This window comes from Vipera berus (assembly GCF_964194415.1).
Source record: "Vipera berus genome assembly, chromosome: 2".
NCBI classification, from domain to species: domain Eukaryota; kingdom Metazoa; phylum Chordata; class Lepidosauria; order Squamata; family Viperidae; genus Vipera; species Vipera berus.
In genome coordinates this window covers 107,628,377-107,649,395 of record NC_138203.1, presented here as the reverse complement: position 1 = coordinate 107,649,395, position 21,019 = coordinate 107,628,377, and the positions used below count along the sequence as shown (strand labels likewise).

Genomic DNA, 21,019 nt, shown 5'->3' with positions numbered 1-21,019 from the left:
GCAAGGCAGAGAGAATTCATTAAACATGCTTATATTCAGGTTCTGTGATATAGAAATTTCCTTGCATATAAAGCTCAATGTGGCAATGTCTTCTGTATTTTTGAATCTTAAGCAATATAGGAGGGTTGTCTTTTTGGCATGACAGAATGATATCCCTTTATCTGCAGCATTAGCCGTACTTCTCCAAAGGATAAAATCTGTTTCAAAAGGAGCTTAGTTTTATGAGCACCATACAAGTTATAATTTATCATTTTAGACTTAAACACAAGAAAAATAATCAAATCAATCCATATCAAAATGTCATAATTTCCATGATAAGGCAACATTTTGTTCCAAAGACTCTGTCAGCTTTCTATAGAAATTGTGTTTCCACATATTTCAGATATTCAATAACATTCTTATTAAAACTGGGCAACTCTTCGTTTGATCCGGCAAAAAGGAGGCTCATAGTTTTATCCCAATCATATGCAGTAAAACTAATTCTTCTCCTTAGCAACTATCCATCACACTGAATAAGAATACAGATTCAACTCATCCTGGCTGACGGAACCATATAGTCTACATAGGATATTTCTATAGAATAAATTGCTGGGGAAGTCAACTAGTTTCTCTCAATATTACAAATTATATATATTTAACAAGATGGCAATCTGATGAGTTAATTCATTGTAGGAAAGTTAACAAAGCTAACAAAATAATTCAAATGGTTCTCATGTACTACGTGAAAGTTTTATTTATAATGAAATCAAAGTTCAAACTTTGCACTGTTTCTCCGACCAACCTGGTATAAGTCAAGACTACAACATTATCTTTGGGGCAGAAGGAACTATTTCCAGCTCTCTTGTTTTAGTAGTGAATTAATCTGATCCCAGGCTGACTGCTTGCTATGATATGAAACCTGATGATGGCCCCAAAACATAGCAGATAATTGGTGAGTTATTAGCTAACACTAGAAAGGTTTTCTCCTCTGAACTGGCATGAGAATGGATTAAGAAGATATTAGGTAATGTTATCAGGGCATATGGAAATAGAAACACATTTTATTGAACAGGTGCAAAATATATTTTGTTCAGAGGCATTAATGAATGGCAAAAATGAAAACTTTTCTACAAGACAACAGCTCCCAAATAAGTCCTGTCCATAATGGAATTGGGTTTTGCTTAGGTCACTCTGAATGTCAGTGTTGAAGGCCCTTTGTATCATCAGTTTGGATCAGATAAAATTGTCCCACACAATGGCCACAGAGTTGCCAAAACAAGACCAAAAATAGGAAATTTTATTCCAATAGCAGCAACTGCACATGATAGCTAGGCTAGATTCCAGTCTCAGAAAGGAATCTGGTACAGAATGGGACACTTGCCACAAGCTCTAAAATTTTTGATTGAACAACATCTCTAGAGCTTTATTGGAATAGAAAAGCACCTATGTATATAAAACAGGTGGCTAATGATCCTGGCTCTGATGACTTCCATTGCATCTGGAATATGGTTATTGCTGTGACAGTAATATGCAGAACTGCATTTCAGAGATTATATGTCCTAGTGGTAACATCTCTTTGCTGATGACACCAGATTATCATGGTTTGGAAGGATATGTCCAAGTATTTAAAAACCTTAATTTGATAAATTCTGAAGCTTTTGATTTTCTAGGAATGATAGATAGAACATATCTTTTGTCTATTTTAGTTTTGTTTTAGCTAATGATTAGTTCCTCACTGCAATAATGGACAAGAGTACAGAGGCCGCATCTCAAAACCATATATGCTAAAAGGAGCTGCACTGTCCACTTATAAAATTCTGAGTATGTAGGAAGTTATGAAGTTTCTTGGCAGCTCCTGTTTTTTAAATCCTGGTTTTACTGTATTTTTATTTGTTTTACTTGTTCACTGCCTTGCATTACGTATATGAGATGGGCAGCCATATAAATCTATTAAACAGATAGGCCAAAAACAGGTCTACTGCTGAGCATGGCTGGTAGTGGGGAAACTGAGGTTTTATCAAAACCTATACCACTGAACAAATATAAGAACTAAGAAGTAGGGGCACCAAAAAGCAACCTTGCACAACCACCTCTTTATGAATGCACATTATAGGTACCCTAAAGCAGGGATCCCCAACCCCTGGGTTGTAGCCCACTACCGGGCTGTGGCCTACTCGGAATTGGGCTGCAGGAGTGGCTGGACTACCGGGCAATGGCCTATTTGGAACTGGGCTTGCGTGACCCAGTTCCCCTCCTACCACCAAGCTGGGCCGCCAAGCCACAAAGGTTGGGGACCACTGCTCTGAAGCATGACAATGAACTTGATTCCATCTTATGTAATTTCATAACTGATAGCAAAAAGCATCAATAGAAGAACAAGCTACTTCTTCCAGAGCCTGGTTCTAAGAGATTGAATAACATCTGTATTTAAACCAATCAAGACATTGTAGAAGGTTCTGTGTGGACAACTGATATATTTTTCCATCAGGTAGAGAAAAATAGAACACTGAACTTTTGTTGACCCTCCTCTGCTTATTCTTCTACCACAATATTATCCTGCACCATCCAGCTGATGTGGTAGAAGTTAACTTGATCCTTCTTGTCTCTTTTTCTTTTTTGCATATCATGATTGATCTAATTTAGTCTTCGGTGATCAGGAAAGAAAAATTTCTATAAGTGAAAAGAGTGGCCATGACTGGGGCCAACCAGTTCATGTTTCTACGACCAATACTTAATTACAACCTGAAAATGAGTTGGCAATGTGGTGTGATTAGAAGAAAGGGAAATGAAATTTTAAGATCAAATGAAGCACAATGTCTGAATCATGGGAATGACTTGACTCTATTTTGTAACAGATCGAACCTGGAATACTGACTTGGTGGCTCTCTTCAAATACCTGAAAAGATGTAAAGGGCTGGACAAAGAGCAATGGGTATGAGTTATAAAAAAAGTAAGTTTTGATTAAATGTTACGGAAAGAAAACATCCTTTAAGTGTTAATAATTGGAAAGATGTTGAATTCCCCCTCACCAAATATGTCCAAATACAGCCTAGACAACTATCTTTTGGGTGTGCTTTAACTTGGATTCTTGCATGGAACAAGGAGTTTAGAATGATGGGCTCTTCCATCACTCAATTTTATAAAAAATATTATATGGTAGACATGGGATAAAGCAAAGAAATATTGCAGTAGGATTCATATTCTAATACAGAAGATTCGTAAAGTGAATATTAGAATAAAACCAGAAACTTTTCTTTTGGGTTTAATGGAAAAAGACTTGGGGGAAAAAATGGAACTCTGATGTTTCTATAAGTTGATGGCAGCAAAATTACTTTATGCACAAAAATGGAAGTTTATAATATAAACTAATAAAAAAGAAAAGCAGGAAAAAAGCCAACGCAGGTATAATCCATACAAAAGGGAAATAAAATATATTATATGTTTGCAATAAAAATAAATAAAATATTATATGGGATGTACTGCATACAAAATTATGTCCACACTCAATACAGCTGGATATATATATATGAATGCATTTTTATTAGGAATGAATTAAATAACTAATCAGAGTCTTCCTGATCAGTTAATTAATTGATTGTTTGATTTATTAATTAAGTCTTGGAAAGAAGCTAATTCCAGGTATTGCAACAGACAAATCTGGCAAACTGGTACCCTTTCTCCAAGTATTGGAATAAGGTTAACGAGGAGACCATTGGCATATTTTTTTTCAATGACCTCTCCTTTAACTTGGCATCTAGCAATTATAGTATTCACGTTTAATAATGTTCTTGGGACATGAGCCACCTGAGACCAAATTATCAGGCCATGTAGCCTAAGGGAAATGTTTCGGACACAACGGGGTAAAGAAGAGCTCATTGAACTCTGACACTGCATTGTATTTTAACAGTCCATGATTAAATCATTAGTGGCCTCTACTACTGTCCCAGAAACTAATGGCCTCACTGATTCAGTCTGTAACCACAGAATAGCTGATTGTAGCTATTGGAATGCCATGTCTCAGCAAATGTAAGCATACAATTGACAGCTGGCCTGAAATGTATCATAATTAACACATGCCACTTCAACTGGTTCTAGATTCAAAAGTTCAAGATATATTTATGACACAGCCAAATTCATTTTTAAATAATATCTGCTGAAATCTCCTAAATATAGTTCCATTCCAGGTCCAGCATTAAAACCTAAACTCATTTAGAAAATCCTCTACCAAATGGTATGTTTGTTGAAATATCATATATCAAGGATTCTTTTAAAGATGTTATTGCAGTCTCTTCTTCTCAATAAACATGGTAAAAATTACCTCAGTAGAGAAAGGGAACATCAATTTTCTTTTAAAAATAGTTTTGGTACTTATACAATGAAGATACAGGAAACATGGGCATAGAAATGGTTCAATTGAGGTGCAAAAATACATTAGTTACTAACTCAGTGAATCTATCATCTATCTATCTATCTATCTATCTATCTATCTATCTATCTATCTATCTATCTATCTATCTATCTATCTATCTATCTATCTAATTTCTACATCACCCTTTTCACCTGTGACTTTGGGCAGTTTACAAGGAAAAAATATCAGAACTGTGCATGCTTCTGTGGTAAAGGTGCTTAGTAGCAATACGCTGTAAAACACGGGTGTCAAACTCACTGCATCATGTGACATATCGCAACATATCACAACTTTTTTCACATTGCTGGAGCTGGGTGGGCGTGGCCTCCGCATGATGCAACTGGCCTGTGGGCCAGCAGTTTGATACCCCTGCTGTAACATATTATCATTGTTTGATATTTTGAAGTACAATTTCCACCTTCTCAGGTTACTATAGCAATGCTGTCTCTGATTTAAACCAGTAGTGCAAAACATCAGGTGGGCATCAATTTATGATGGGCATATTCTATGGTCACTGACTTGATCCTTTTCATCTCCTACTTTAAATATCCACATGTTCTCCTTTCCTCTACTCAAGCATCCATACAAAAGAATGCAGTAGATCTCACATTCATACATGCCTCTCACCTCTTCGCAAAAATGCTTTTGCAAAGAGGAGAGAGGCCTGCAAGATAGAGAGTTTTGCTGTTGGCTGCATGCCTTCCCTCCCCCACCATTAATTCTGCTAGTGTAAGACTAATGGAGCTAATGGTGTGGGACAGGGTAGGCTATCATCTAGCAACGAAAGGAAAACAGCTTTGCCAGTGTCTGAGAAAAAGACGGCCACTTTTCTGCTACATGGCCCAGTGTATTCTCCTTCCCTATCCCAGCATCTTGAACTCTGGAGATCTTTGTAAGGTAAGTGAGCAATCAGTGATGGGGTTGGGAGGAGCATGTGGAACTAAGTGGGCTAGCAAAGCAGGCCCAGTCCCTGTGGGAGAAATAGGCAGGGAACATGCTGCAGCATCTCTGTGGTCAGTCATAAGGGCAAATGACCGCAGTGGTGTTGCAACATACATAACTTTGGGACAGGGTCATAACTATTTTTGGGAGAAGGGGTGTTCTAACTTTGAACCATCAGTAAGTGTCTGTCTTAACTTGAAAACTATCTGTATTAAAGAGTTATCTGCAAAGTCTAAGCAATATTATTTGATCATTAAGTGCATATACTGCCTTGCTTTATGCTTTCTAGCTTTGGAAGCAAGCAACACTATGATTTATGATCTTTTTAGCAAAGTGTTAAATTCTAGCCCATTTCAATGCACTACTATCTAAGACATTAATGTGTATTTGATTCATTTAGTCTTTCACTGTGTTGAGTTTTCTCTTGTTCATGCTTCTTACTTTCCATGTTCTCACTGTAATTCTGTCTATGCAGATTTAATTTTATTTTCCTGCATGCTAACATCAGTAAATAGATGGCTTTAATCTATTGCACCATCTTCAGCTCTTCCTGGTAGCACATTGAATGCCCTCCAGCTTGAGAGGTCCAAAATCCAGTACTACATCATCATCAATTTATCTTGTTTGTTAATGCAGTTTTATTGTGCAGAGGGTTGTTTACTATTGTCTTCTCTTGTGCAGTATGTTACCACTACTTCCAGCATCCTCTCATATTGCTGCTGCCTGCTTGTTGTAATTTCATGGTTTGGTTCATTATATATTCTTTGCATAAACACTCAATGTTATTTGTTCATTCCTCCCAGAAACATCTTCACTGCTCACCCCCACCATAATGAGACTGTAAGACAACATTTACTTCAGTTCACTTTGGTGTTTAACATGAATTTTACTGCAGGGAAAATAGTGCAATACTCCAATTTCTGAATGCATCAGTCCATGTGTAACAGATAGGATAGAAACAATAAGCCATTACTCAAGTCTAATGTCATTTATTCATTTATTTACTGTTTAGCAGACAGAATAAAAGAATTGGAAGGGACCTTGGAGGACTTCTAGTCCAATGCCCCGCTCAAGCAGGAAACCCTATAACATTTCAGACAAATGGTTGTCCAATCTCTTCTTAAAACCTCCAGTGATGGAGCATCGACAACTTCTGGAAGCCATTCCCTCTTAATTGTTCTAACTGTTAGGAAATTTCTCCTTAGTCCTAGATTGGCTCTCTCCTTGATTAGTTTCCATCTGTTGCTTCTTGTCCTGCCTTCAGGTGCTTTGGAGAATTGCTTGACTCACTCTTCTTTGTGGCAGCCCCTGAGATATTGGAACACTGCTATCATGTCACCCTTATTCCTTCTTTTCATTACACTACACATACCCAATTCCAACAACTGTTCTTTATATGTTTTAGTCTCCAGTCCCCTAATCATCTTTATTGGTCTTCTCTGCACTCTTTCTAGAGTCTCAATATCTTTTTTTATATCATGGCGATCAAAAATGGATGCAATATTCCAAGTGAAATGGTACTAATGGTTCATGTGATCTTGATTCTATCCCTCTATTAATGCAGCCTATGACTGCATTGGCATTTGTATTTTACCTTTTCAATAAATATAATTTACAAAGAATCTACCGTGTTACTTGTCTGCTTATTGGATATACCTTCATTCTTGATAACAGTAAACTGTTAGTCTACTGAATGAATTTACCTAATGTATTTTGTATCATATTACCTATGCTAGTTAAATAAAGCAAAACAGCAAGTAAGTATGATGAGACCTCCTTTTAGAAATGTGCAGAATGCTATTGAGAAATGTCACTGATCTTATTAATGGTTTCTATAACCCATGAAAATATGTTTGACATTTTCACTAAGCAGGAATTGTCATATAACATTCATTCCAGCTAGAATACAACACATAACACTATCTTCTTAACACTGTATTTGTCAGCTTTCATTAAAAATTTGTAGAACTGAGTTTTCCCATATATCTCTGATGTACAAATGATCGACTATTTGTTCTCAAAAAATTAACTAAGATACAACTGAAGAAAGAAGATTTATATTTGCTACTTACGAATGTTGTCTGTGCTCTCCCTCACAATATCAGTCTTAAGAAGGTTATCTGCAAGCACAAAGGCACTTTCTTCCACAGTGTCCAGTAACATGGTGGCTGCCCGCAGCTGATCACGGGCAGGAAGGTCCCTCCATGCATTTAGAGCTTGTGGCTGCAGGAGGTTATTAACTGTTTCAACCATGGCCTGTGAAAGAGGAGAAAGATGCATTTTTGGCAAGCCCCTTCTAAATATTAGTGAAGATTTAAAAATGAACAGTTACATGGGAGCAAAAATAACACCTTCCAAATTAATCAGGAGTATTTAATAAATAAAGAGAAATTATTTATGATTGTGAACCAAAAAAATGGAAATTAATACATGTTAAATTACCCACCTTAAAATCTCTACAATAAAAATTATAAACAGAGAGATTTATATATGAGATGTATGTTAGCCTTAATGGACCCCCACTTTTACTTTCAATTGTAATCATCATCCTTTATAAATAAAAACCAACATTTAAGTTGGATCAGTCTTTAATTAGCTGTGTGCTTTTATAGTTTAATTCTTCGTCCTGGAATCAAAATATACTTTGTGTTTATTCAGCTAAAACAAGTAAGAATAATAATTGATGTAGTAGCTGGTAGCATTATCTAAATAATAGGTTGCTGCAGAAATAATTAGTCCAGTTAATGCATTTTTTCTGATCAGATCTTTACTTTCAAATACATTCTACTTTTCAACAATATTTTATTATGCTTTTTTCTATTTTTTATTAATGATTCCCTATACTATATAATTATCTATTTTTCTAAGTTTTCTACATTTTTTCTAGTAATAGTAGTAGACAATAATACTAGTAAAAAAGAGCAGACAAAACAATAATATATTTAATGAGAAAATGGAAAATACCTGGACATAGGCTCTACAAGAACGTTCCCGTTTCTGAAGCTGGTTCCACAAAGATGGCAGTTATGAAAACAGAATTTTAAGAAATTAGCATCATGAGAAAACAAAATATATAAAACAATGATACAATAGTATTTTTTTTCTTAATATTGTAGACTTTAAGCTAAGCATCTTACTACAGAACACCAGGTACAAATACGTAAGTCCAAGCAAAGATTTAGGACTTAGGGAAAAGGATTTCCAGTTAGGATTTTGCCATAGGGAACGTCCTGTCTTATAACTCAACAGTTTTAATCAGTCTCTTGGCAAATATAGAACTTTGTTCATCAGAATAGAATTTAAGAGAACCTGCAGTTTTTGTCAATTATCTAATTACTGTACATCTTTTTTAAAAAATAAACTAAACTAAAATATGCTAAACTAACTTATTTTAGAGAAATTTAAGTAGAACATAAAGAATATTTCTACGAAATAAAATTTATGAAGCAATAACAAGCTTACATTTACATTTATACAATCTTAGTGTGTATATGCGTGTGTCTGTGTGTGTGTGTGTATGAATAAAAAACATAAAAAACGTAGAAACAGCATAATGAGTGTTATGAAAATTCAGAAAATCTCCTTAAGTGAATTTAGTTGAGAATATTTGAGTGATCAGAAACAAAGCAGCATAAATAACAGAGTTTTTGAAAGTACCTATAAAATATTTATTAAAGCAGATAAATTACTTGGTCATTATTCAAGAGAACCACTACAATACTCATAGTGGGTCAATATAATATGCTTCCACAATAACATTTGGAAAGTCCTACCTTTCAAGATAGATAATTATTCCTTGATCTCATGGAAATACTATATTATCTGACAATAATGTGGCTCTAAGAATTGGTGGCTTTTCTACAATTTATACTTTTTTAAATTAAATATCCTCCAGTAACATGGAAATATTCTCAGAAGTGAAAGTGCTTTGCATTGCACCAGAATGTCCAGGAGTGCAAACACTTGTTAAGACTGCCTTGCATAGGCCATGTATATATTTGGGTATGTACAATGTTGTTTCAGAACATTCATCTTTTAAATGTACAAACAATTCAATATTGAGAAAAAATCTTCTCAAAATATATTTAAACTGAGTAAACTATAATTTCCTTGCTTATATAGGAAAGATAAAGAAGTTGCAAAACTGTTACAAACTGAATATTTTCTTTCTTGGGTATACTACACAGATTTATACAAATTCCAACAACTTCATTGAAAATCCTTGCCAAAATTGTTAGTTGTTTCATTGAGAGGGATATAAAAGAAAATCCAAGAAAAACTACTATAATGAATTTATATTTATTTATTCATTTATTAATTTTTTATGCCTCCTATCACCCCACAGGTGAGTCTATAAGGATGAAATTAAAGGGTGGCTCAAATAAAGGGTGAATAAAGAATAACAAACCTTGATCCCCAAATTTGTTTTGATACATTTTTATAAGTATATGGTCATATCAATATATTTGAAACATTTATTATTTTATTATTGGCATTATAATTGCTATTCAAAGAAAATTCATAGATTTTGTTCTAACCTTTGTCTTTAACTAACCCTTTATCCAGCAGAATTAAAGAAAAATATATATTAGTGTAATTGTCTAGTAATATGGATTATTATCAGATTATTTAAACCAGGGAACAATGGTGGACTGAAGACAGTTTTGCTTCCAATGGAGCCAATAACCATAGCAGAATGAGGATGTGATGAATAGATTGCTGTCTCAAAATTGTTCTCCGATAAAAGGGAGGAGCTGGATCACCCATTGGGCTTCATAGAGATGCTTCCAATGGTGAGACCATAAAATAGTGGTGTCTGGAAAGTTTTAGAGCCAGAAGAGACAGTTTTGTCCAAGCCGCAATTTGAAGCCTTCAAAGGAGATTGGTTCACAGACTTCCTTTCTTAATCACTTTTGGAAATGGCTTCTAAATTGCTTTTTGGATACTAACTACCTTCAGAAAGACATATTTTATACACTGAGCAATTTCTTTCAATCCTTAACAAAAGAAATTTCATGTAAATTTAAACTTAAAAAAATGTTTTATTTGGAAATAAGCAGTAATTGGATGATCCCTTTATCCGTATTTTGGATAGTTATAAATGGATAAGAGGCCAGATTGACTGGAAATAAGATTTTGGAACTAATTATAAGAATCCAAATAATCCTGTGGTTTGTTTAAAATCCTATTAAAAGTATACAAAGAGAATGTCTCTAAAGTGTATGAAATCTTTCCATGGGAAAATGTTGTGGATTAGAGAAATCATGATAAGAGAAGACCCTGAAGGCTGGTTACTAGAAGCAACAAGAAAAAACTAAAGATTATAATTAAAGGAGAAGACCCACAATTAAAGAATGGAGAAAACCAGGGCTTTTTTCCCTCATAGAACGCTCAGAATGGCGTTCCAGCACCTTTTTTTTTTTGCAAAAAAAAAAAAAAAAATCTCCCTGTATTGGCAAGGAGTAGGCAATCTTGGCTCTTTTTTATGACTCGTGGACTTCAACTCCCAGAAATCCTGAGCCAGCCACGCTGAGGGGAAAGAGAGAGGTTTCCAAGCTGAGCCATGCTGGCTCAGGAATTCTGGGAGTTGAAGTCCTTGAGTCATAATAAAGCCAAGGTTGCCTACCCTGCACTAGAGGAGGACATTAAAATTATTTACAAGGTTACTTCTTTAGGAACTAAACTTTTAGAATCTAAAACAGCTAATCCAAAAAAGCCAATAGGAAAGAACCTCACATTTTTCATCTGCTTCTGTCTTTTGGAATGTAAAATTAGATAACAAAATAATCTATTTCCTATGTTAACATCTCTGCAATGAAATCAATAAAGGTAACAGGAAAGAAATGAGAAACATTTTTCTCAATGTAATATGTCTAATTTAGCTGATGCTAGAAAAAATTATCTTTTGTACACTCTTGAAAACTATTTTGAATCTATAACCATCTATTACAACTAAACCACTTTAAATTAAACAATTCTTAAGAATGAAATATTCTTAATTTGGACTTTACTTTTACTGTTTGGACTGTTGTGTGTTTTGAAAAATAGATTATTTAGAATCTAGTTATGTTGCACTTCAGTCTTTAAATAATTAACCTAGTATATACATATTGTATTACATCCAGAAATGCCAACTTTGCAACCAACATTTCTCATCCATAACTATGGCACCCTAAGCATACCTGCATACATGCAAATGTTTCTCTGGGATCAGTAATGCAGCAGGGATTGCTTTTTCCTTCCAGTAACAGATTACTGGGAAATACCAAACATGGCCTTGAGAATTCCAATGTTTGTTACAAATTTTTCTGGATGTGGATGGAAAGAGGCTGTTTGGCGCCGAAGACCACTTCCACGAGGAACACAGCTCTGGGTCGGGGTTTGGAGCAGCTCTGGGTGGGGGCTTAGCATGGGCCGTGGCGTGGCAACTGCAGGGAGGGGAATCCCCACAGTGGCTGTGGGGAGGGGAATCCCTGCGGCATGTGGCTCCGAGCTGCAGGGGCAGGGGTGCAAAGGACGGGTGGCGATGATGTAGCAAGACACCGGCATCGCTCTCAGTGACAGCACCTCTGAGTTCTGGCACCTTTTTTTTTTTTTTAGAAAAAAGCACTGGAGAAAACTATTTTAACTTTGGAAGCATTCAAGGATATTTAGCAACAATGAACTCAGAACTTTCTCTTAGATTGTCTGCTATTATAAAAATGGATTTAAGAATTGGAGATAGATTAGGAATGCTAAGAATCAGGCTGTTTGGGATAGGGATTTAAAAATGAAGGTTACAAGAATATTTGCCAGGACTTACAGATGAAGTAAGTAGATGTTTTAATAGGTAAAAGGGTCACTTAAATTTCTAAAGTAAATTGTTTTTGGATATATGAATTTCTACTCAGAACTGTGACTTGGACAACTTTCTTATTCTGGACTTACAAAAGATCAGGGTTTTGTTATTGTTGTTGCATGGTTAGAGAAAATGATAAGCTCTAGTGTTAAAATTAAAGTGTTAAACTTGGGAAGGAGTTTCTGAGAGAAGATGAAGAAAAAATGATAACAAATTAATTTGTGAGACATTATTTGAAAGGATTAAAGATCAAGATTTTCAATATATTGCTTTTGGTAGCAATGGATTTTTTTCTTGATTAAGTTTGAATGATGAGGCTTTAAACTTTGTTTATAGATATGAGATAATATATGAGAAAAAGGTTTTTTTGTTGTACTTTTAGAGAAAATGATATATTTTCCCTGAAAGTACAATGATAAGCTATTGTTTAAAGGAAAGGAATATGAAATTGCATGTGTATGTTTTTTTAAACATGTTTTATTAATTTTTAACATACACTTTAAATATTTGGCAAACATCATGTTGTCTGGACTAGTGTTTAAAAAACAATCAATGACCATTAATTTCTATAATTCTGTAGTCCATATAGTAGCTTTAGTTGCTTTTCTCTTCTTCCAGTAATATTCTCTTGCCAACCTTATATTAATACAGTTCTTATTTAAATAAATGACAATGGAATATAAACATTTTTCTCAAGTTTCTGTAAATAACAACCACGTCAATATAAAGCTTCTTTTCATTGATCATCTTGATTGCCTTGTCATAAATCCTGTTTACATTCTTATTTCAATTTGTTTTCCCCACAATATTCAAAACATTCTTACTGGTTAAGATTTTCTCAAAATTAGTTACACTTAAGTATTTAAGTTTTTTTTATCATACAAGCCATCACATGTCTTAAAGAAAAATAAGAGAAAAAGGGGAAAAAAAAGAAAAAACAGAGAAAACATTTCTTTTATGTAAACCATCCCTACATTTTAATATTTCTCATGTCAAAAAACCAAACACAAAAGAAAAAACAAACAAGGCATACTATATTACTTGTGGGGTTCATCCCTCTTAAACTAATCTTCATTTATATTCAAAATCTTTCTATTTCTTTAATATTTCTTTCTATTTTTAATATCTTTTTATTTCTTCCATTTCTTTAATATTCAAACAAATGCTTAATTTTTAAATACTCCCTCTGGTAATTCCCACCATCTAATTTCTTAATTCTCACTTTAGATTTTTTTTTGCCCAAAATCTTCCCTGTTCAATATACTTTGATGAATCAAAGCATCTTCCCATAATCTTATAAATGTTGTTGCAGGTACAAAAGGCAAAACAGGTAAGATGTTTTTATAGGAAAGTCTTGCCCCTTCATATTCATTGAAAATCTTTTCATTTTTTCCTTTCTTGATTTTATTTATTATTTTTTGTCTCTCTCGTTCTCGTAATTCTTCTGGCAAAGTCCATTTTGCCAAATCTTTTTAATTATTCTCAAACTTATTTTTTTTATCTTAAAGTGTAGTTTGTCTTTTCCATGTCCAGAATTTCCTGTATTTTTTTTCATCTGGTTTAAGTTATACTTCCTTGTATTGTTAAATTCCATCTTAAAATCTCTCTCCTCTGCCTCATATTCGGTTATCTGTTTTTTCTGCTCACTCTCTATTTTTTATTTTCTGAGAATTTTTATGTTGTAAAGTTAAATTGGAGATGTGTTCATTTATATTTTCAAGGTTTTGTTTAATTTCCTCATGGTTTGAAATTATTGTTGTTTGGATTAGTTGCAACATAGCATAGTTCTCCTTCTGGAAAGTATTTGTTTTTTCTTGGTATATTCTTTCATGATAGCCAAAAATCAGGGTTTTCCTTTCTCTGCAGACAGCTTTACAGTCACAGTTGAGTTAGTATTTTTAATCCAGAAAGGTCAATTCTTTTTTTTTTAGAGTTTATAATTCTCACTTTGTAGAAAGCCCAAGATGTTTTCTTTTTTCTTTTTCTTTTGTCACAGTTGTTCTCCATTATTAAGACATTAAAGGTCACCAGAATCAAATTTATCTTTTCCTGGGCCTTGCCAGTTCCTGTAATAGAGCAGCTGTTGTTGTATATTTTCATCCACCACTAGATGTCAGCACCAATTCTTTCAGTTCTTTTCAGTAATAGACAAACAACAACTTTATTGATTAGCCCTTGGGCCATATCAAAGTGCAAAGTTCCAGCAACAAACCGTCACCAAAACTTGATAAAAGCAATCCAAAATGGAATTTGATAAACTACAATTTTAAATGGAATTAAAATAAAATACAATTTAAGATGAAATAGTAATAAAATACAAATTTAAGATATAGATAAAATATGATAACATTATATTTCGGAGTCGCCCTTGCAATCTACCCCAATCAGTCCCACATATGCAGATCTTAACACAATTATTTACTTCTATTTTCATGATATAAAACAGACATGTCAAACTTGTGATGTCATGTGATGTTGCATGATGTATAGTGACTTTTCCCCCATTGCTGGCAATGGGGTAGGCATGGTTTCAGCATGATCCATCCGGCTTGTGGGCTGGCAGCTTGACATGCCTAATATAAAAGGAAAATCCTAAACATCATTATGGTATGATTAAAAATAAAATGTTTGTTGAGAATCATGAATGTTCCATGAAGCTATATGTCAACGCTGCTAACATCAGATGTTCTTACTTTGACAAAAGATGAAGAAGCAACTATTTCATATTTCTACTTATGTATCACTTTAAGAGTTAAAGTTAGTTGAAGAAGGGAGGGATGAATGTATGAGAAATTAGTTAGACATAATAACAGTAGCGGAATAGTTTCAAGGTTGAATATAATAAGAGACAATAAGAAAGAACTGGGGGGTTACGCTAAGGAGGGAGAATTAACCCTTCAAACTAATTGGAGAATGTGATTAATGACAGCAACGAAAGGAGGGAATTGTGTTTTAATATTATTGTGCTTAGGTGAGGGGAATTCAGATTCCAGCTTCTCCCAAGTATTGCCGATGTTATATGGCTCTAATAAAAGACTTTAAGGTAAACAATGCCTCAGAGTTCTTTGAAGAGCTCATCCGTCGGAAACCTGACATCAAGCTGGAATCTGCCAACTTTACAAACTAACTAGGGGGTCCTGAATTCCTGTCGCTGTCTCCAAGTTTGGGAGACAGGCTGACAAAGAGTTGGGGCAGATCCCATAATGGAGGGAGTAAAATTGCCTGAAGCCAGCTCCCTGGCACCAGCAACCACCACAGAGGGGGAAGGGACAGCGAAGAAGCCAGTAGGAAAAGAGCTTCAACAATCCTCCCAGCTGGGAGCTAGACCCAAACAACCAGGAGAATTGGTCTGGTTGTCAGAGTGGATTAAGCCCAGTGGAGACTCCAGACGCCTTGAAATGGCCTTGCCATCCCCAAGGGCTTCAAAAACAGAGGAGGTGGAGCGACAACAAAGAGACTCCTGCACATAGCTTTCCCCAGACTGGTGGGGAGCTGCCAGGCCATCTGAGACTGAATACTTGGGTGAGTGGAAATATCCGTCTGCAGCCCATAGCCAATCAATTGACTATCTAGCAGAAAGGTTTGAAGAGCTAGAAGTGAGGAGCGCAGAACAGCTCCTGCCGAGAGAGGCCCCCAGCCCCCCTTTTGCAGAGCTAACAGCCCTCCCACCCCTGGAGTCCCATGCTAGGGCCTCCAGTCCCACAGAGGAAGAGAACCTAGGACCCCCACAGCAGTGGGGAGTATGGCAACCCCCACAGAAGGAGGGGCAACAACCTCTGGGCTTAAATCAGCTAACAGAGGCCTTGCAACAGCTTGGGGTGATGCAGAAGTGTGGACAGCAACAGCTAGTTGGAGGACGACAACTCCATGGAGGCTGGTCACCACCCCCGAGTGCCAAGCAACCACTGAGGGGCCCGCAATTGAGAGAGGCACCACAACAATTGTGGCTAACATGTCTCCTAGAAGATCAGCAGCAGAGGGTACCACAATTCCCTGCAGACCAACAACAGAGTAGATGACAGCAACCCGCATCTATCCAACAACTGTTGAGGGGCCTACAGCAGCAGGTGGTGCTATGACTTCCCACTGGCCATCAGCAGCCTCCCCTCAGACAACCACAGCAAGGGGGGGTAGCAGCAGGACCCGAACGTCCAACCCCTGAGCATACAGCAACATCAACAGGGTCGCCAGCAACTGGTGCTTGGTGGAGCAGTGGGCTAATGCCTCCTTAAGTAACACCAGCTGCCTGCAATTAGTGCAGGTTCGCGTCCCACCAGGCTCAAGGTTGACTCAGCCTTCCATCCTTCCAAGGTAGGTAAAATGAGGACCCAGATTGTTGGGGGCAATAAGCTGACTTTGTAATAATGCTGCTTGGGGGGGCCAAAAGCCCTAATAAGCAGGCATATACATAGAATGAAGGCTACTCCTAAGCTTGTAAGCCGCCCTGAGTCTTCGGAGAAGGGCGGGATATAAATGGGATTAAAATAAAAATAAATAAAAATAAAAACTGGGGGCACAACAACAGCAGTGGGGTCCCTGGCAGCCATTGAATGAACAACCAGGATGGGGCCACCAGCAGTGGAGCCCCCGGCAGCCATTGAATCAATGACCAGGATGGGGGGCCCAGCAACCAATGATGGCCCCACCCTTCAGAGCAACTTTCAATGGGGACCCAGAGAAACTGATTTTTCCCCCTCAACCAAGTATGCTCTCATTTGAATCGCTGGGCCTATCTCTACCTGGACCCAGGTGCTATGGTCCATGTGATTGCATCCAGCCTAGAGGGAGAAGCAGCCGAATGGTTAAACAATTTATATAATGAGAAAGCCCCTGAATTGAAGGACCCCCACCACTGACACCACTGGATGACATCACCAGGGCTTGTTGCCTTGGAAGAGTGAGGAAGATTCTCAGGGATGACTCACACCCTGGACGGTATCTCTTTACTCTCCTACCATCCGGTAGGAGATATAGGAGTATAGCCAGCCGTACCAACAGGCTGAAAAATAGCTTTTATCCGTGGGCTGTTAGGCTTTTAAATGGGACATAATCTTATGCAGAATTGACTTGGGAGGCCGGTGTGTGGTGTAGTTGGTTCACATAGTGTGGTAGGATGGAGGGTTTGTTGTCACTGTGTGTTGGGGGGAGAGAGCACGGGGGGAGGCTCAGCTAATCTCAATGTACACATGTTGTACTTTGACAATAAAGGTTTATTATTATTATTTTCCTCCTAGGGCTGAGAGAAAGATTTGAGGACCCATCCATTGCCCTCAAAGCAGAAGAACAAATCCACAAGATAAAACAAACTGACCAGCCTGCCCTGGAGTACGTGCGGGAGTTTCACAAGATTGCCACTTGGACAGAGAGATGGCCTGAGCAATCGATAATTCATCATTTCAGGGAAGGGTTGGATGACCACCTTTCTCAGGCCTGCATCTATCAAGCTGTACCTGACCAGCTGCAAGAATGGTACCAGACAGCGGTAAAATTAGATGTCCAGCTTGCCTGCTAAAAGAAGCCTCTCCCACCTGAAGCTGTGCCAAAGCCAGAACCCAAACGACAACCACCACCCCAGAAACCTCCAACTACTGCTACTGCTGAAAAACCTAGGCCACCTACAGGCCTGCCAATCAAGTGCTTTCGATGCGGACAGCAGGGATATCGAGCAGCGAACTGTCCAGTCCCCTACCTGCTACAGCAGAGTAGACTGGAACCAGCAACAAGGAGGAGACCTGCATAGCAGCCACCAAGAGAAAAGTCCAACTGGGCTACCCAGGAGCCTGTTGCCCAGGTTAAATCCCCCACCCAGGAGGACGCTGGTCCACCAATTGGACCCGCCCCCACTCTACCCAGCTTTGACAGCGAGATGAAAGGGAGAATGACCTGATGGTGATTTGACACGTCCCACCTTTTTCATTGCCTGCTAAACTCATAATCCCTAAATCAGAGGCACAAGTAGACTTGAAAGTACTAGTCGATACTGGCTGCTCCCAATGCATCATTAGCCTGTCATTTGCCCTAAGACTGGGCATACGGGCTAACCTGCTCTCCACACCTGTGAGGTTTGAGCAAGCCGATGGCTCCCTAATGGAAGGGACTTTGGTCATGCAATTAATGGAGTCATTACACCTAGAAATAGGCGAGCACTGGGAGTTTATTCGCTTCCTGGTGGTTCCAAAAATGACTGAGGCTGTGATCCTAGGGCTAGCCTGGTTAGACAAATGGAAGCCAATTATCTGGTGGGAGAAAGGAATGAGAACTGTGGGACTACCTATAGGCCTGATCCCCCCATTGATTCAACAGATGTTACAGGGGATTTTAGCCCACCCAATGAGCGAGCGCACATGGCTGCCTTACAGCCACCAGGTGAGCTGCTCATCCCCAGTGAGTACTGGGATCTAGCGGAGGCATTTAGTGAAAAAGAACGCAATACCTTGCCTCCTCACCAGCTCAATGATTGTTCCATTGAACTGTTGCTGGGGGCCAAACTTCCATGACCAAGAATGTATGCTATGTCCCCCCTTGAAATGGAGGAGATGCAGCAATATGTGGATACAAACCTAGTGAGGGGATTCATCAAATGGGCCAAGTCTACGGTGAGAACCCCTGTGTTGTTCAAAGAAAAAAAAAGATGGATCTTTTTGTCTCTGCATAAAGGGTCTGAATGCTGTGAGTGTGGAAAATAAATACCCTCTCCCCCTCCTGAAGGACTTAGTAACCCACCTGGCAAAGGGGAGTGTCTTCACTAAATTAGACCTGAGAGAAGCATATTACTGGGTGAGAATAAAGGAGGGGGATGAGTGGAAGACAGCCTTCAACTGCCCTTTGGGAAGCTACCAGTTCAAAGTCATGCCATTTGGACTGCAGGGGACCCCAGCTGTATTTATGAAGTTGATTAATGAGGTCTTACATGATCATTTATACAAAGGGGTTCTGGTGTATCTTGATGACATCCTGATATACAGTACGAATATGACTGACCACATAAAAGTGGTCAGAGAAGTGTTAAAGAAACTATTGAATGCCAAACTTTATGTCAAATTGTCAAAATGTAAATTTCACCAAACCCGATTAGATTATCTTGGCTATAGAATAGGGCACTGAAATGGACTCAGCCAAAGTGAAAGCTATAATTGAATGGCAGCCCCCAAAGACTCGCAAACAGCTCCAGAGCTTCCTAGGGTTTGTCAACTTCTACCATCAATTTATTCCCTTTTGCCAAGATTGCTCTACCCCTTACAGAACTACTCAAAATGGGTAAGGGAGGGGGAAAACCATGACCTGGCCAACCACTAGCATGGACTATGAGTTGTCAAACAGCTTTGGAGAATTTAAAAAGACTATTTGCTGCTGAGCTGGTTCTAAAGCACCTTTGCCCACGGGAGCCCTTTGTAATTCAAGCTGACACCAGTGACGTAGCAGTTGGAGCTGTATTACTGCAAAAGAATAAAAGTGGGGTCCTGCAACCTTGTGCCTCTAAGAAATTCACTGAAAGTAAGAGAGATGGGCAATCTGGGAGAAGGAGGCCTTCACAATTAGGTGGGGGATATTAAATTGGCGACACTATCTAGAAGGGAGCAAGGTGCTTTTTGAAGTATGGAGAGATCACAAAAATTTAGAGGCACTAAAAATTCCCTGCAAATTGTCCCCAAAGCAAGTGCGATGGGCACAGTACTTTAACCATTTTAATTTTACTCTAAAGTACATACCAGGAGGAAAAAACTTCCTAGCTGATGCACTATCAAGACTGCCCCAGTACAAAAGCGAACGCGAAGAAGTTAACGAGGCAATTATCTCCAGTCCACAAACTGCTCCCCAACTCACACCTCACAGGACCCCTAATCCTGATGACCCTGGGGTAAAGAAAATAAAACGAGAACTCCTCACCGATCAATGGTTCAAAGACAATCAGATGTCCCTAACATGCAGGGATGGTCTGGCTTATAAGGGGGGGGGAATTGTACTTGCCTGAAGCCCTCTGTCTTAACACTCTCAAACACAGCCATGATGTCAAACAGGCTGGACACTTTGGATATCTAAAAACTCTACATCTCATCCGCTGGCAATTTTGGTGGCCGGGACTAAAACAAGACATGGAAAACTATGTCAGGAGCTGTACTGTATGTGCCACCATGAAAAGAATCCCAGGGAAAACCCCTGGGTTACTGCAAATGGTGGCCGACCCTTCTCAACCATGGGAAGAAATAGCTATGGACTTTATAGTAGACGTACCTGACAGTAAAGGAAATACTGTCATCTGGACTGTGATAGATCTGTTTTCAAAACAGGCTCATTTTATCGCCTGCAAAGGACTCCCATTGGCCCAATGCCTCACTAAATTGTTCCTAAAACATATCTACCAGCTACACTCCTTTCCGGGTAGACACAGGGAAAGAACTCAACCCCATACCTGAATACCCTCAGTTGCCCTCCACTTCCCAGACACTTGATCAATGGGTGAGGGGCTGGGAAGAAGTTTGGAAAAACACAAAGATGGCCTTAAAAAGACTTTTGAGACCTACAAAAAGCAGGCTGATAAAAAGAGAGCTCCACAAAGGGCATTCCAAGTTGGGGAAAAGGTTTATTTGTCGACCAAATACTTATGCCTTAAACTACCCATCAAGAAATTAGGACCGAAATTCTTGGGGCCTTCTCCCATTGTCAGAATCATCAACCCGGTCACAGTAGAATTGAAACTCCCCAGACTTTTGGGAAGAATTCACCCGGTTTTCTATTGTAGCTTACTGAAACCTTTTCAGGTCTCCACTTTAAGACCTCCCCCTAAGAAGGCACTTGGACCCCTCATAGTAGCGGGTCAGACCCATTATGAAGTGAAACATATTGTTTAGAAT

General features: G+C 38.1%; 1 protein-coding gene across 17 annotated transcripts in view; it reads right to left on the bottom strand.

Annotated features, from left to right (window-relative positions):
• The window catches only part of ADGRL3 (adhesion G protein-coupled receptor L3), a gene marked incomplete at its 3' end in the record, with an annotated part of 400,329 nt that overhangs the window by 233,611 nt on the left and 145,699 nt on the right, over positions 1-21,019 (bottom strand). For 13 of the 17 annotated variants that reach the window (XM_081321797.1, XM_081321796.1, XM_081321791.1 and 10 more), the window contains 2 exons: positions 8,294-8,332; positions 7,402-7,585 (listed from right to left, as the gene is read on the bottom strand). In XM_081321797.1, coding sequence (XP_081177923.1) covers positions 7,402-7,585; positions 8,294-8,332 — 223 coding nt within the window. The remainder of the gene's footprint in view (positions 1-7,401; positions 7,586-8,293; positions 8,333-21,019) is intronic. The other 4 variants (XM_081321783.1, XM_081321785.1, XM_081321784.1 and 1 more) reach the window with 1 other exon arrangement.